Source organism: Cebus imitator, unplaced genomic scaffold (assembly GCF_001604975.1).
Source record: "Cebus imitator isolate Cc_AM_T3 unplaced genomic scaffold, Cebus_imitator-1.0 Scaffold9, whole genome shotgun sequence".
Lineage (NCBI taxonomy): Eukaryota > Metazoa > Chordata > Mammalia > Primates > Cebidae > Cebus > Cebus imitator.
Genome location: NW_016107324.1, coordinates 10769708 through 10786062, shown reverse-complemented (window position 1 = coordinate 10786062; position 16355 = coordinate 10769708). Strand labels below are relative to the sequence as shown.

At 38.8% G+C, this 16355-nt stretch overlaps 1 protein-coding gene across 2 annotated transcripts in view; it reads left to right on the top strand.

The window, feature by feature from the left end:
- Positions 1–14040, top strand: part of BLOC1S6 (biogenesis of lysosomal organelles complex 1 subunit 6) — a 17350-nt gene extending 3310 nt beyond the window's left edge. For both annotated transcript variants that reach the window (XM_017545379.2, XM_017545370.2), the window contains exons 2-5: positions 1435–1576; positions 7558–7645; positions 9825–9911; positions 10779–14040. In XM_017545379.2, coding sequence (XP_017400868.1) covers positions 1435–1576; positions 7558–7645; positions 9825–9911; positions 10779–10898 — 437 coding nt within the window. In that variant the 3' untranslated portion in view covers positions 10899–14040. The remainder of the gene's footprint in view (positions 1–1434; positions 1577–7557; positions 7646–9824; positions 9912–10778) is intronic.
- The last annotated feature ends 2315 nt before the right edge of the window (positions 14041–16355 follow it).

The window sequence follows — 16355 nt, the reverse complement described above, 5'->3', positions numbered from 1 at the left end:
GGTTCAAGCAGTTCTCCTGCCTCAGTCTTGCGAGTAGCTGGGACTACAGGTGCGTGTCACCATGCCCAGCTAATTTTTGTATTTTCAGTATTTTTAAATTTTGTATTTTCACTGTTGGCCAGGATGGTCTTGATCTCTTGACCTTGTGATCTGCCCGCCTTGGCCTCCCAAAGTGTTGGGATTACCAGCATGAGCCACCGAGCCCAGCCTTTTGTCTCTGACTATAAATCAATGATTCCATCTTACAAACCATTAAACCCTATTTAGAAATTGTATTTTTCTTGGTAGGAATGGTGATTGGTAGTTACTTGTCTTAGACATGTCGAATACCTAGCACAATGTTTACACTGTTACTATTCAAAGGAAAGTGATGAGGCATTGATCCCAGCGTCAGATCTAGGTTTATACACAAGACAATGATTATACACTACTTTCCATGGTAAATTAAGGTGCTGAATCTTAAGAGAGGAGAAATTCTGAGAAAATCCCTCTTCTCCTTCCTAATAAGTAACCCAACAACCCCGCTTTTACGTGTAAGTAACATGTCAAACTATATGTAAAATGAATGTTGACCTATATTTTTGTTTCCATAAAATTGAAAACATAGATTTTTCTAGGCATTGCATTTTTGTTTATATGATTTCTTGATACTTTTGAAAGCAAGAATGCCTTAGTTCAGTGACTGTGACTCACGTTTTGGCCTCAGGCGCCTTTATTTTATTTTAATATTTATATATTATTTTGAGACAGTGACTTGCTCTGCCGCCCAAGGTGGAGTGCAGTGGTGTGATCATAGTTCATTGTAGCCAGGAACTTCTGGGCTTAAGTGATCCTCCCACTTCAGCCTCCTGAATAGCTGGGGCTACAGGTGTGTGCCACCATGCCCAGCCATTCTGGGCTCAAGTGATTCTCCTGCCTTGACCTCCCAAAATACTAGGATTACAGGTGTGAAACCACTGCCCCTGGCCCTCAGATTCCTTTGAGAATCCAGTGAAAACTATAAATCCTCTGCCCTGAAAAATATATAAAGACACAGAATTTTGTGTATGTTAATGTTCATTTATCATAGACTTTACCTTATAGTAGTAACTTAAAAACAGTTTTTGAGCATTTATAGCTGATGTTTTAGAGGAAGCTCAGAGGTAAAAGTTTAAAAAGAAAAGAAGGATACCTGTGGTTGGTGGAGTGTGTGTGTGCTCTCGACCCCCTCTGTGGGCTTCTTTTCTACCTCCTACTCCCTAACCTTCTTTTATTAGCTTTGTCAATTTAAATGGTTCTGGCTGGTCAGAGTGCAGTGGTGTTTACAACCAGTTCATCACAACCAGTTACAAATTTCTTTGTTCCTTCCCTATTCCCACTGCTTCACTTGACTAGCCTAAAAAAATAAAATAAAATAAATAAAAGCTTCCTAAATTTGATTTTTGCTGGGGACAGGTTTAAGTGCCACTTCTCCAGATGAAGGGTTAATAGAGGACTTGACTGTGGAAGACAAAGCTGTGGAACAACTGGCAGAAGGATTGCTTTCTCATTATTTGCCAGATCTGCAGAGATCAAAACAAGCCCTCCAGGAACTCACGTAAGCTAATAAAAAACCAGATATACACACATTTCTGCTGTGGCATAGTCATAATTTGATTGTATACTGTGTTAAGACATGATTTTTTTAACATTCAATTGTAATTGAGTATGTCTATATCTTTATTGACAGCAGATTGGAATAGAGGAGTTCGTAGTATTCTAAATGTAAAAAGTGAAATGAATACTTCCAGTTGTTTGATTTCTTCTAAGCAATACTCCTAAATTTTACCTAGACTTTGTGATTAGGTTTGGTGTTTTATTATTTTATGAAAGTATTGCCTATTGGGGATTGTTCGGATGGGTATACACCTGTTTCTGAGTAGAATTGAAAAATTGCCTCCATAAATCACACTTGTTTTCAGTTGCTGGTTCAGATGTGTTGCCAGAGATCTGTAAGTATCTTTTTTGAGATGATCTGTTTCATTCCTAGTAGATGACCTTACTAGTTAAGTAAAGATTGGAGGATATGTTAAGAAAACAGGATAAGATAGAACAGAACTCGTAGAATGGGATCAGTATACAAAACGCATACTCTGGCATTATCAGCTTCCATCCACAGACAACAGACTGAGCGTCTGCCTACTCCTGGGTCGGGCCCTCTCTGGATAGCCCAGGTTGGCCTGTCTGTCATTTCTTTCCGTAGTGGTCAGCTTTACGCTGGCAATGAACTGGTACTGCTCTGAGATCTACCCTTTGAAAACTTACTTAAGAGACCTTTGTTAGAGCAAAAGGAGAAGAGTAACAACTATGCTCATTTTGTAATTATAAGTAATGTTATAATTCTTGGTGTTAAGGTGTTAAATGCATATAAAGTGGTACTGAGGCAGGGTGCAGTGTAATCCCAGCACTTTAGGAGGCTGAGGGGGCAGATCATTCGAGGTCGGGAGTTCGAGACCACCCTGGTGAAACCCTGTCTCTACTAAAAATATGAAAAATTAGCTGGGGGTGGTGGTGTGTACCTGTAGCCCCAGCTACTTGGGAGGCTGAGGCAGGGGAATCGCTTGAACTCAGGAGGCCGTTTGCAGTGAGCTGACATCTGCACCACTGCACTCCAGCCCAGGTGACAGGGCGAGACTGTCTCAAAAAAAAAAAAAAAAAAAAAGGTACTGGGTTATTCTAAGACTACATGTACACTATAGTTACAGAATTGGTAACCTTCTCAGTTTTGTGCTAATCCCAACCAAGATTTTTTTTTTAGCCCTAGTGTTTGATAAAGTTTATATTTTGAGGCCAATCAACCCTTGTTGTTGTATGAGGTATGATAGATTGAAGGAAGGTTAAAAACTGCAAGCAGACGTATCTGAAAAATACTTTTACTTTCAGGAATCTGGGAACCAAGGTTTAATTGCAGAGTTTAATTGATGATATTGTCTAAAATTTATTGTTGCCCCTGATTATCTTCCTAGGCACTCAGACAACAATGATTATTTTGATGATGATAGTAAAATCAGCTACTGTTTGTTATTATATGTACTATATGCTCAGCACTTAAACATATTTCAGTTACTCCTGACACCAATTTTATGAAATATCTAGTATTATCCTCATTTACAATTGAGGACACTGAGACTCAGAGAGGTTAAGTAGTTTGAAAACGATTACACAGGTAGTAGTAGAATTAACTATTGAATATGATAAATTTCTAGTTATTATGCTTTTTTGTTTTTGAGATGGAGTTTCACTCTTGTCATCCAGGCTGGAGTATAATGGCGTGGTCTCAGCTCGCTACAACCTCTATCTCCTGAGTTTAAGTAATTCTCTTGCCTCAGCCTCCCAAGTAGGTGGGATTACAGTTGCCCACCGCCATGCCCAGCTCATTTTTGCATGTTTAATAGAGATGGGATTCACCATGTTGGCCATCCTGACCTCAGGTGATCCACTCACCTTGGCCTCCCAAAGTGCTGAGATTACAGGCATGCGCTACTGCGCCTGGCCGCATTCTCTGGAACCTTCTTTGAGAGTGGCCAGACTTATGGGTCAGGAAAAACTGTAATTAAAATTACAGTTTTATTATAAAGAGTACACATCAGGACTAGCCAAATAAAGAGTCACACAGGGTAATGCCTGGGAGGTTCCTGAACACAAAAGTTCTGTTTCTTCTTCCAGTAAGATTAGGATGTGTCACCTTCCACCTCCAACCCCTGCTGCCAGCACATCAGTGTGTTCAGCAGCATGGCATTCGTAACCACAGTCAACTATGGTCATGCTGCTGCACCTTAGCCTGGGTGACAGAGTGAGACTCTATCTCAACAACAAAAATTCAGTCTTTTAATCTGTGTACTTGGAATGTCTCTACTATTTAGATGTTCTTTGTTATTTTTCATTAGCCTCCCATCTTGACGCTCTAGGGGCCCAACATGAGTCACTTTATTAGTGTAAACTCAGGTGTGGTCCAAGGAGCTCACGGATAACAAAGACACTTCTGTCACTTGGAAAATTCCAAGGATTTTAGAAGCTCTGTGCCAGAAACCTGGGACAAAGATCAGACAAACTCTTTGTTAGATAACAGGTGTCTGTTCAGATCTTTTGCTCATTTTAAAATTGGATTGTTTTTCTTGTTGTTGAGTTTTAAGAGTTCTTTGTATATTTTTGATACGAGTCCTTTATATTTTTTGCAAATATTTTCTCCAAGACTGTGGTTTGTCTTACTACTCTCTTTACAGTGTCTTTTACAGAGCAGGAGTTTTTAATTTTAATAAATAAATCAGTTTTTTCTTTCATGAATTCTGCTTTTGATATTGTATCTAAAAACTCATCACCAAACCAAGGTCACTTAGATTTTCTCCTTTGTTTTCTTCTAGAAGTTCTAGTTTTGCATTTTACATTTAGACCTATGGTTTATTTTGAGTTAATTTTTTTTTTTTTTTTTAATAGAGATGGGGTTTCACCATGTTGACCAGGATGGTCTCGATCCCTTGATCTCGTGATCCACCCACCTCGGCCTCCCAAAGTGCTGGGATTATAGGCGTGAGCCACTGTGCCTGGCCTATTTTGAGTTAATTTTTATGGAGGCTGTAAGGTCTGTGTCTATTAATAGATTCATTTCTTTGCACATGGATATCCAGTTGCGTCAGTGCCATTTGTTGCTGTTGTTTGAGACGGGGTCTCACTGTGTTGCCTAGGCTGGAGTGCAGTGGCAGTCTGAGCTCACTGTAGCCATGATTTCTTGGGCTCAAGTGATGGCTCCCACCTCAGCCTGCCAAGTAGCTGGAACCATGGCTGGCCAATTTTTATATTTTTTGTAGAAATGGAATTTCACCATGTTGCCCTGGCTGGTCTTGAATTCCTGTGCTGTAGTGATCCTACTGCCTTAGCCTCCTAAAGTGCTGGGATTACAGGCATGAGCCACTGTACCCAGCCATCATTTGTTGAAAAGACTGTCCTTTCTCCACTGCATTGCCTTTGCACCTTTGTCAAAGAAAAGTTGATTGTTTTTGTGTAGGTTTAAGGGTTTTCTGTTCTTTTCCATTGATGTGTATGTCTGTTCTTTTGCCAGTACTATGCTGTCTTGATTTCTGTAGCTTATTTTGGTTGTTATTGTTTTGAGACAAGGTCTCACTCTGTTGCCCAGGCTGGAATGCAGTGGCATGACCTCAGCTTACTGCAGCCTCCACCTCCCGGGTTCAAGTGATTCTTGCACCCCAGCCTCCCAAGTAGCTGGGATTACAGATGTGCGCCACCATGCCCAGCTAATTTTTGTGTTTTTAGCAGAGATGGGGTTTCACCCTGTTGGCCAGGCTGATCTTGAACACGTGCCTCAGGTGATCACCTGTCTCAGGCTCCCAAAGTGCTGGGATTACAGGAGTGAGGCACTGTGCCTGGCCAGATTTCTGTAGCTTTATAGTAAGTCTTGAAATTGGGTACTGTGAGTCTTCCAATTTTGTTCTTCAGTATTGTGTTGGCTCTTCTATGTCTTTGCCTTTTTGTATGAACTTTAAAACAGTTTGTTGTTATCTATATAATAACTTGCTGGAATTTTGATTGGGAACCGAGACCTCGCATAGAGGCTCATGCCTGTAATCCCAGTGCTTTGGGAAGCTGAGGCAGGAGGATTGCTTGACCCCAGCAGTTCAAGAACAGCCTGGGCAACATAGTGAGACCTTTTTGTTTCATTGATTTTTTTTTCCCCTCTTTCTATTGTTTTCTAGTTCTAACACCTATTTTTGCTGTCCTGCTTATCTTGGATGGTTGACTTGGTGGGTTTTCCGCTCATCCATTCTGTATTTCACTTTCTGTGATTTCTAGTCCAAGCTAAAGGGACAAATTTATTTGTTTATTTTTATTTGTAGAGATGGGGTCTCACTCTGTCACAAAGCCTGTAGTGCAGTGGTGTCATTATAATTCATTGCAACCTCTAACTCAAGCAGTCCTTCTGCCTCAGGTGCCCAGTAGTTTGGACCACTGGTGTGTGCCACCATACCCAGCTAATTTTTTTTTTTTTTTTTTTTTTTTTTTTAGTTTTTGTAGAGATGGGGTCTCGCTTTGTTGTCCGTGCTGGTCTTGAATTCCTGGCTTCAAGCAATCTTCCTCCTTGGTCTCCCAAAGTACTGGGATTATAGGCATGAACCACCATGCCTGGCCAAGAGACAAATTTATGACTTGTGGGGTATGCCAGACTCAGTGCTAGATGGTAGACATGTTGTAATTGCCCTCAATCTCTTCTTTGCTGTTTCTTTTTTTATCATTATTCTCTAGATAGCACAGTTTTATAAACAAATCACAGTTTTATAAGCAAATCACATTTGCTTACAAATGTGATTTGCTTATAAAACTGTGCTATCTAGAGAATAATATATTTTTCTTTGTAATATTCTTTAAAATATTCAGGTAGGTGACCCTTTTAATGTCACTTATACTTATGATCCTAACACTGATTGGTGTGGAAAGAAATATCAAGGAAGTTGACTTCTATTCCATAGTGGGTTTTGAATCAAAATTATAATGAGAAACATTAGAAATTATCCGATCTGACCATCTCCTTTGTAAATGAGGAGGTGTAGGCCAGAGAAATAAACTGAATTTCTAAGATCATATAACTGGCTGTTGGCCAGGGAAAGCTATGATTTCTAGTCCTATGCTTTTTTCATCTTGCTGCTTAATTATCCCTTTTGACTTATTATCCTTTGATACTGCATTTTTCTCTACTGTAATCTGAAAAGCCATTATTCCTCTTTTCCTTTATGGGAATGTTGCAATTTTAAGATATATAAAATTAAATATTATATATAAGATATATAATATTTAAGACCAAAATTGGCTTTCTTGGGCAAAATACTATAAAAAATTCTTTTTTGAAATAATATAGAGAGTTGTTAAAAATAAGTATTAAAATACTTTTAAATGATTGGATTATTTTGAGTTATTAGAAATTGAAGGAAGAATAAAAGACACATTTAGTTACCAGAATGTGGCTTTAGAATATTATTTTGAAAGACATTATTCTAAATTAAATAAACCTTGGAGAGTTAATACATTTCCTACTTAATTTCTAACTGTTACATTAACCAAGATGAATGTGATTCCTTTTATTTATTTATTTATTTTTTTGAGACGGAGTTTCGCTCTTGTTGCCCAGGCTGGAGTGCAATGGCGCGATCTCAGCTCACCGCAACCTCCGCCTCCTGGGTTCAGGCAATTCTCCTGCCTCAGCCTCCTGAGTAGCTGGGATTACAGGCATGTGCCACCATGCCCAGCTGNTCCGCCTCCTGGGTTCAGGCAATTCTCCTGCCTCAGCCTCCTGAGTAGCTGGGATTACAGGCATGTGCCACCATGCCCAGCTGATTTTTTGTATTTTTAGTAGAGACGGAGTTTCACCATGTTGACCAGGATGGTCTCGATCTCTTGACCTCGTGATCCACCTGCCTCGGCCTCCCAAAGTGCTGGGATTACAGGCGTGAGCCACCGCGCCTGGCGTGATTCCTTTTAATGGACCAGTTTTAAATATGTAGAGTTTATCTTGGCTGTGTGTTTTTGTTTCAGACAGAACCAAGTTGTGTTGTTAGACACACTGGAACAAGAGATTTCCAAATTTAAAGAATGTCATTCTATGTTGGATATTAATGCTCTGGTAAGTATGATTTAGTTGATGTAACTTAATGACTTTAAGTTTAAAATTTGTCTTTTTTAACAAGAAACCTTGATTGAAGGTCTATTTTGTTGAATTGTTGTCTTTCAAATGTTGAATTTGTAGTAGGGAATTGAACTTACGTGTGCAGTTGGAATAGATTTGCTCAGAATTGAAGACTTAGAAAAGAGAACTGAGACCAAGCACAGTGGCTCATGCCTGTAATCCCAGTGCTTTGGGAAGCTGAGGCAGGAGGATTGCTTGAGCCCAGTAGTTCCAGACCAGCCTGGGCAACATAGTGAGACCCCATCTCTACAAAAAATAATTAAAAAAAATAGCTGGGCGTGGTGGCACATGCCTGTAGTCGCAGCTATTTCAGGATCTTAGGTGGAAGGATCACTTGAGCCCAGGAAGTTGAGGCCACGTTGAGCTGTGATCGTGCCACTGTATTCCAGCCTGGGTGATAGAGGGAGACACTGTCTCAAGAAAAACAAAACCAACAAAAAAAAGGAACTGAAAGTAAAGAACCTTTGAGGTACCTTTTTTTTGTTTGTTTAAGGAAAGTGTATTTCTCTTGATCAATTACATGGTTTCTTAAATTATCATTTTATTTAATTATGGCATATTCATAATGCTATAATAAATTTATGCCATAGGCTGAGGTAGACACTTTGAGAATGATCAGTTATATCTTTCAGTATAAATAGCTGAACAGTTGAATTTCATCAGAAGCTCTATAGCTTTTTGATGAGAGGAAGTGATACTCTTTATTGTAAGAAACAAGGAATTAACAAAAATAAGGAACTTGTTGCTACCTTTCTTTTCTATTGAACAGTAAAAATAGTTTGGTTTGTGGGCTGGGCATGGTGACTTATGCCAGTAATCCCAGCACTTTGGGAGGCCAGGAATTTAAGACCAACCTGGCCAACACAGCAAGCCCCCATTTGAAAAAAAAAAAAAAAAAAAAAGCTGGGTTTGCATGACCATAGCCATTTGTGCATACCTAAAAAAAAGTGGACTTCGCTTTGACAAAGGTGGCTTACTAATGTTTTCCATTTATAACAATCAAAAACAAAGTTCATATTCTCTGGCATTAGACAGAGGCCCATGGAAGTAAATATGGAGTTGTTTGCCTGGCCGTTCTTGTTTCTTGTGAGGAAGGTAGACAAGGCTAGCTACACTGACCTATTTTATGTTCACTACTGAGATCCTGTTGCAACAGAAGGAATATTTGTTGAATGAATTAACCAAGCAGATGTAATACTGTTGTTTTAGTCTGAAGGGGCAGGATGGAGTCTTTGTTTTTTTTTTTCTCTGAGTCAGGAGTAGTTTTGATTATCATCTACGAACTGAAAACTGGAAGTCCCAGGAACTGAAAACTGGAAGGCCCAGGGTATATAAAAAGGGACTGTAACTTCTGAGCTAATAAGACAATGGCTAGCAGCTTCATTAAGGCTGTGAATCTCTCTACTGACTTTTCATTCTTTTCTTCTCTTTCTGTAACCTTGTCTGAAAATAGTGTGCTTTTCTCCTCCTCTCTGACGTCTCTAGGCTTGCATCATCTTCCCATCTTCTCCTGACGTAAGACTTAATTGTAGATTATGCTGGTTGGCTAAGTTATAAAGTCTGTACTTATGACTCCTCAAGAAGGAAAGTGTCCTCACAGAGATCATTCTGCTTACTGACTAAAGGGCCCAGGGAATAGGATTAAAATTGTCCACCGTCTTCTCTGTCCAGGGCTCGGTGGCTATAGCTTGAATTTTCCTTATGAGCAGACTCTTCACTTAAACTGTTTCAGGTACTCTGGCTCAGTCTCTCCCTTGTAAAGGCAGTGAGAGTGTTTTACTTTTCTTAAATGAAACTGATAGCATTATTAAATAGTCTTACCTGAAATTTTAGAATTATATGTTTTTAAAGCAAAATATTGCCTATACCCGTCTTAATATAAATGTCTATTTTATGGGTAGTAACACTTTGTCAATCTGAATTAAATCAAATGTCTTTAAAATCCTGCTAATGATATAAGAAAATCTTTATTTTGGAATTAAAATGTGGAGATAAGGCTGTAAAAATTTTGACCAATTTAGAAAGCATGAACTGTCATTTATATATTGTCATTTTTATTCATTTTGATATTTTAGTCTATTTTAACTTGACTTTTCATTTATTATTCCATGTTAAGTTTGCCGAGGCTAAACACTATCATGCCAAGTTGGTGAATATAAGAAAAGAGATGCTGATGCTTCATGAAAAAACATCAAAGTTAAAAGTGAGTTGAAAATTCTTTCACATTCTTTACAAAAGTAGAGGTTTAATTTTTTTTTTTCCAGCATTCTTTTTTTTTTTTTTTTTTGAGACCGAGTTTTGCTCTTGCTGCCTAGGCTGGAGTGTAGTTATGCAATCCTGGCTCACTGCAACCTCTGCCTCCTGGGTTGAAGTGATTCTCCTACCTCAGCCTGCCAAGTAGCTGGGATTACAGGCGCCCGCCATCACCCCCAGCTAATTTTTGTATTTTTAGTAGAAACAGGGTTTCACCACGTTGGCCAGGTTGGTCTCAAACTCCTGATCTTGTGATCCGCCCGCCTAGGCCTCTCAAAAGTGCTGGGATCACAGGCGTGAGCCACCATGCCCAGCCAGTATTCATTTTTTGACTTTCATACTCTAACATGTAGTAGCATAATTAACTCATGGTACATTGTTTTCTTTTTAAAAATGTCATTTTTAAAGAAATGTTAGAGACAGGATCTTACTGTGTTGCCAAGGCTGGTCTTAAACTCCTGAGCTCAGGCAGCTCTCTGGCCTCGACCTCCCTAAGTGCTGGGATTACAAACATGAGCCCCTGCATGCAGCCTAAAATATGTTCTTTTTTGAACTGCACTCTCAGCTTCATTACTAATAGCTGGGCTGATAGGCTTAGATTCTCTGGATGTGTACTGCAGTTTTCATTTAATAAGAGCTTAGAGCAACAAATATTTTTCAATCAAAGGGACCTTAAATTATCCCAAATTTACGTGTCCAAGATGAAATTTATTAGTGTGAATGAATTACCTCAAAGCAGGGCACTATTATTTTCAAATTAGGCCATACCTGTAACCCCTGATTGCTCTCTTGGTTTAAAAAAATTTTTTTAACGCAGAAAAGAGCACTTAAACTGCAGCAGAAGAGGCAAAAAGAAGAGTTGGAAAGGGAGCAGCAACGAGAAAAGGAGTTTGAAAGAGAAAAGCAGTTAACTGCCAGACCAGCCAAAAGGACGTGAAAAGTTGTGTGTGTGTGTTTAATTCTCCTCTCCCATATTTGGGTTAAGATGACTTAAGTGTAGACTGAAGCTGAGGTAGTGCCTTATGCCATTATGTCAAATGTTGAAATTCTTATTCCAGCATTACTGTGTCTCCATGCCTTTTGGTTTTCGATATTTTTATTTAAGTTTTTCAAATTGTGTTTAATTTAAAATGTATTATTTCTATCTTGAATCACTTATAAACTGGAAAATAGTTTGATTATTGTCAGTCAAAACTCTTAAGTAGTTAAAAATTAGTATGAGTTTTTTAGCTTCTTAATGAATATAGATTTAAAACTCTCCGGTTCTTACTTTATGAAGTGACTTGTCTTTATGGCAATACAATGCTGATTTTTAGTAATTGCCTTTTTATTGCTTAATTAAGACGAAATGCCAACTGTTTAATCACACCTGCCTCTGGAAAAGAGGTGAGCCTTTTGAACAGTTGAATTTCATCAGAAGCTCGATAGCTTTTTGGTGAGAGGAAGTGATACTCTTTGTTATAAGAAACAAGGAATTAACAAAAATAAGGAACTTATTGCTACCTTTCTTTCTGTTGAACATGAAAATAGTTTGGTTTGTGGACCGGGCATGGTGGCTTATGGGAAAGAGGTAAGCCTTTGTGAAGAACATAATGGCAAAGTACATGCACAGAAAATAACAGCACTTTAAGTATAGTTCAGGTGAGCAAGATGCCAGATAGATTCTACTAACCATGTACTCTCTCTGCTTCTTAGCATCATTGTCACTGCTTCTGTAGCTTTTGGGTTCAAAGTAGATTACATCTATTCCTAAAGTTTGGTGGAGGTGGTGGAGCTGTCACACTCAAAAGAGCTTGTATATTTATAATAGTGTAGTATTATAGTAACATTTATCATACACTGGATAGTTTCTGTGCTTGTAAAAAAAAAATCCTTGAAGTGAGGGCAGGCGCTATGACTCACGGCTGTAATCCCAGCACTTTGGGAGGCCGAGGCGGGCAGATCACGAAGTCAGGAGATTGAGACCATCCTGGCCAACATGGGGAAGCCCGTGTCTACTAAAAATACAAAAATTAGCTGGACGTTGTGGTGTGCACCTGTAATCCTAGCTACTTGGGAGGCTGAAGCCGGAGAATCACTTGAACCTGGGAGGTGGAGGTTGCAGTGAGCCAAGATCAAGCCACTGCACTCCAGCCTGGCAATAGAGTGAGACTCTTGTCTCTCAAAAAAAAAAAAGAAAAATTATTTTGAAGTGGAATGATGTACACCAACTACCCACTTTATAGATAATTACAGGGATGATGAAAACTTAGAAAATAGCTTCACAAAAGAGGCAGCATGATACCTTTAGTGTTTTCTAGAATTTTTTTCTGGGTATTATATGTAGAAACTTATTATGTGAGGGAAATCTTGGGAGGTTTCATTGTTTAAAATCAAGAGTGTATTATTTACTGTTTTACAGTATTATTTAATATCTACCTGCTTTCCAATCTCTATTACATAGGGACTGTACAGAGCCTGTAAAGATGTATGAAAGTTTGTGTTTTATAATCCACAATGCATTTTTGGTAAGCTGGAATCACTACCTCTGATCACATATCAGGCTAATGATAGAGAAAGCATTAGGTTTAAGTTGAGGGCTAAGATCTGGTTTGTTTAAAGGTATAAATTGTTGGAAAGTGTGTTTGCCTCCTTTAATGAATGATGGTCTTACAATTCAGTTGACTTTGACCTAATATTTGGGAATATAAATATATTTTATTTAAAAAGGCTGAGTGTTGCCCTCAAACACTTGCTAAAACTGCCTAGGGCAGGATTCATTAGGGCTTGCAGACAATGTCACCTAAATTGCTGAATGTACTCGTTATGATATGATGTCTGACAAAGGTGTTACAGTATTTCTGGCTTGTTTTGGACCAACTGCAGTGATTATTTAAAATGCTGTTTCCTGCACACTACTCTCAATCTACTGAAGCACATCTGTTTTCTTTGTTTTGATTTGCTTTTTGTTTTTTAAAAAAAACAAAAAGTGATTCCACTGCACCTGAAAAGTTGAGAACTATAGGCCTCATGGTCGGTTGGGGTATCCCACACTAGGCTGCATAGCATTATCACCTGGGAATGTTAAAAAAAAATACAGACGTTCTTGATTCTTAGTGTTGTTAATGATTGTGGATCCCATGTATTTTTTAAAAAGCTCCCCAGATAATTTTGATGTCAGGAGTTACTAGTATAGACTCTCTAGTGAGTTGTATTATAAGCAGTGAAATACTTTAAAAGCTACCCAGTAACTCTGGGGATTAATTTTGTGAAATAAATTCTGAGCTGCTGCTTTTGACATAGTCAGACTTAAGATTGAACCCCAGCAGACAGGCAATTCATAAAGAATTCTGGTTTAGTTACTTGAACTTTTGTGACCTGTATAAAAAGAAATCATACTTATTGAACAAATGACAAGGCACAAATACTTTCAGAATTATTTAAGTTTTGGAGAGTTAAAGAAATGACAAAATGAATATATATTAGTATCCTCTATTTAAGGTCAATTGTAAACCAGAAGTACTGTTATTTTGGTGATTAAAATCCAGAACTTTAGCTGTATTTCAGTAACAAAACGTATCTTACTAGACTGTGATGGCTCACACCTGTAATCCCAGTGCTTTGGGAGGCTGAGGTGGGAGGATTCTTTGAGCCCAGGAGTTCAAGGCTGCAGTGAGCTCTGATTGCACCACTGCACTCCAGCCCAGATGACAGAGTGAGACCCTGTTTCTAAACACAAAACAAACAACGTATCTTACTGACTAAACTGGAATGGAACTCTTATAATTAGTCTTGCTGTATTTTTCCACAAAATAGTGAATTGGTACTTGGGAGACTTGTTTTTTGTTGAAAAAACTGCCTTTGTTTTGAAATTATATCACCTGTGTTCTGAACTAAAATGATGTGAGCTCATTTTGTATTTACTTTGCAGTATCATGTAAATATGCAAATATTGAATGTAATATAGATTGTGTCCTCATTGAGTTTTTGGGTGATACAGTTTATAATTATACCAACTATACCTTCATAACATTTGTCTGACTTTGAGCTTGTAAAATAACTACTTTTTACACATTTAATAAAAAAAGGTGTCTGAATTACCTGATGTCATTTATCAAGCATCCTTCTGTGCATAGCACTGAATACTCCCCTTCATGTACACTATTTCAAACATTCTACTCTTTTGCTCTATTCACCTGTCATTTCTCTTAATGTTCTCCATCTATTGTGTTACAAAATTATGGGTCTATTCATGAAATCTCTTTCAGAAAGGTGATAGAAAGGCCAGGCATGGTGTCTCATGCCTGTAATCCTAGCACTTTGGGAGGCCAAGGCAGGAGAATCACTTGAGGCTGGGAGTTTGAGACCAGCTCGGCCAACATGGCAAAACCCTTTCTCTAAAAAAATACAAAAATTAGCCGGGTTTGGTGGTGCACAGAATTACAGATGCTGTAATTCTGGGATTACAGAATCCCAGCCACTACTCAGAAGGCTGAGGCATGAGAATCACTTGAACCAGGAGTTTGCACCACTGCACTCCAGCCTGGGTGACAGAGTGAGACCCTGTTTCAAAAAAAATAAAAAAGTGATAGAGGCTGAGGACAGTGGCTCACACCTATAATCCCAACACTTTGGGCGGCTGAGGCGGGCGGATCACTTGAGGTCAGGAGCTCGAGACGAGCCTGGCCAACATGGTGAAACCCTGTCTCTACTGAAAATACAAAAATTAGCCAGGCATGGTGGTGTGCTTGTAATCACAGCTACTTGGGAGGCTGAGGCAGGAGAATCGCTTGAACCCAGGAGGTGGAGGTTGCAGTCAGCTGAGATCGTGCCACTGCACTCCAGCCTGGACAGCAGAGCAAGACTCCATCTCAAAAAAAAAAAGTTTTTCACTATTCTTTGAGAACAAAAATAATAGTTACTAGTAGTTTGGTAGAAAGTGCTTCAAAAAGATCCCTGCATGTATAACTTATAAAAAATGAAAATTTCCAACTAATAGAATATATTAGGTCAGATTTTAAACTTTTTTTTAAAAGGCTGTTTTACTTAAAAAAAAAAAGTGGGCTCTGGGAACAGAATTAGTCCATTCAGGCCTTCATATACATACCCTGAATAAGGGAGGCTTATAGGCATGTAAAGAACAATAAATAAAATCCACCTATTTTTAGTTAAAAGTAACAAAAAGTTGCCCCCTACTGTCACTTCATTGTAAACGGAGGAAAAGTTTGTAGCTGTTCATTCTGGATTAGACCATAAATATATTCCTAGTGAGCTCTAGGAAGCCTGTGATGGTCAAATCCTGTTAAGGATGGGCTGAAAATCACTCAGAATGATTGTCACTCTTATTTTTAGGCCTGACTTCTATTAGTCCATTAGAAGAAACAGTTAAAAAGTACAAGGGAATACTAAGAATAACCTGTCCATAAACCTGAAGACTCCTAGCCTCCACTTTGATTATAAAATTTAAAATTTTAAAGCAAAGAGGGCTTTAGTAATATAGTGGCTAGGATTATGGACTCAAGTCAGATTGAAGCCAGGTGTGATGACACACCTGTAAAACCATCATTTTGGGAAGCTGAAGCAGGAGGAGCACTTGAGCTCAGGAGTTCGAGACCAGCCTGGGCAACATAGTAAAACCCCATTTCTACCAAAAAAGAAAAAAAAGGAATTAGACAGGTGTGGTGGCACATGCCTGTAGTCCCAGCTACTTGGGAGGCTGAGGTGGGAGGATCATTTGAATCCAGGAGGTTGAGGCAGTGCACCATGATCCCACCACTGTACTCCAGCCTGGGTGATAGAGCATGATCCTGTCTCTAAATAAGTCAATAAAGTCAGACTGCTTTAGTTCATGTTCCTGCTTTACTTGGGGCCTTAGACAAATTGCTTAAATTCTGTATCCCTAAGTTTCTAAAACTGTGAAGTTAGGATACTAAGAGCTTGTAGCTTCATAAGGATGTAAAGTTTCATGATAGCTATATAAAAGCCCCTATTAACAAAATAGAGCTCAAATGTTGAGTATTATATCTTAGCACCTTGAAGTCACATATCTGCATTGGGGGACTACTTATTTTGCCACCTTCTGCACATCTATTTTTGCTCATCAGGTTTCCACTGCCTATAACTAGTCTGCCTGTTGGATACGTGTTCATTCTTTGCAAGTCAAATGGCACTTCTTTATGGTTTTTCTCACTGTTACCCAAAGAATTTATTTTTCTGTGTTCCCACAGTACTTTCATAATACATTGCCTCAACACTTAGAATATTAGTTGTGTGTTCATGTGTTTTTCAAATGTGTTCTGGGTATGTGACTGAAGGGAATTGTAGGAAGCAGTGAACTGCTGCTGCCTGGAATCTCCCCCTACCCCATTCCCTGCAGTCCCACCCTTTATCCAGCATGCTTAGGAATGTTGATTGC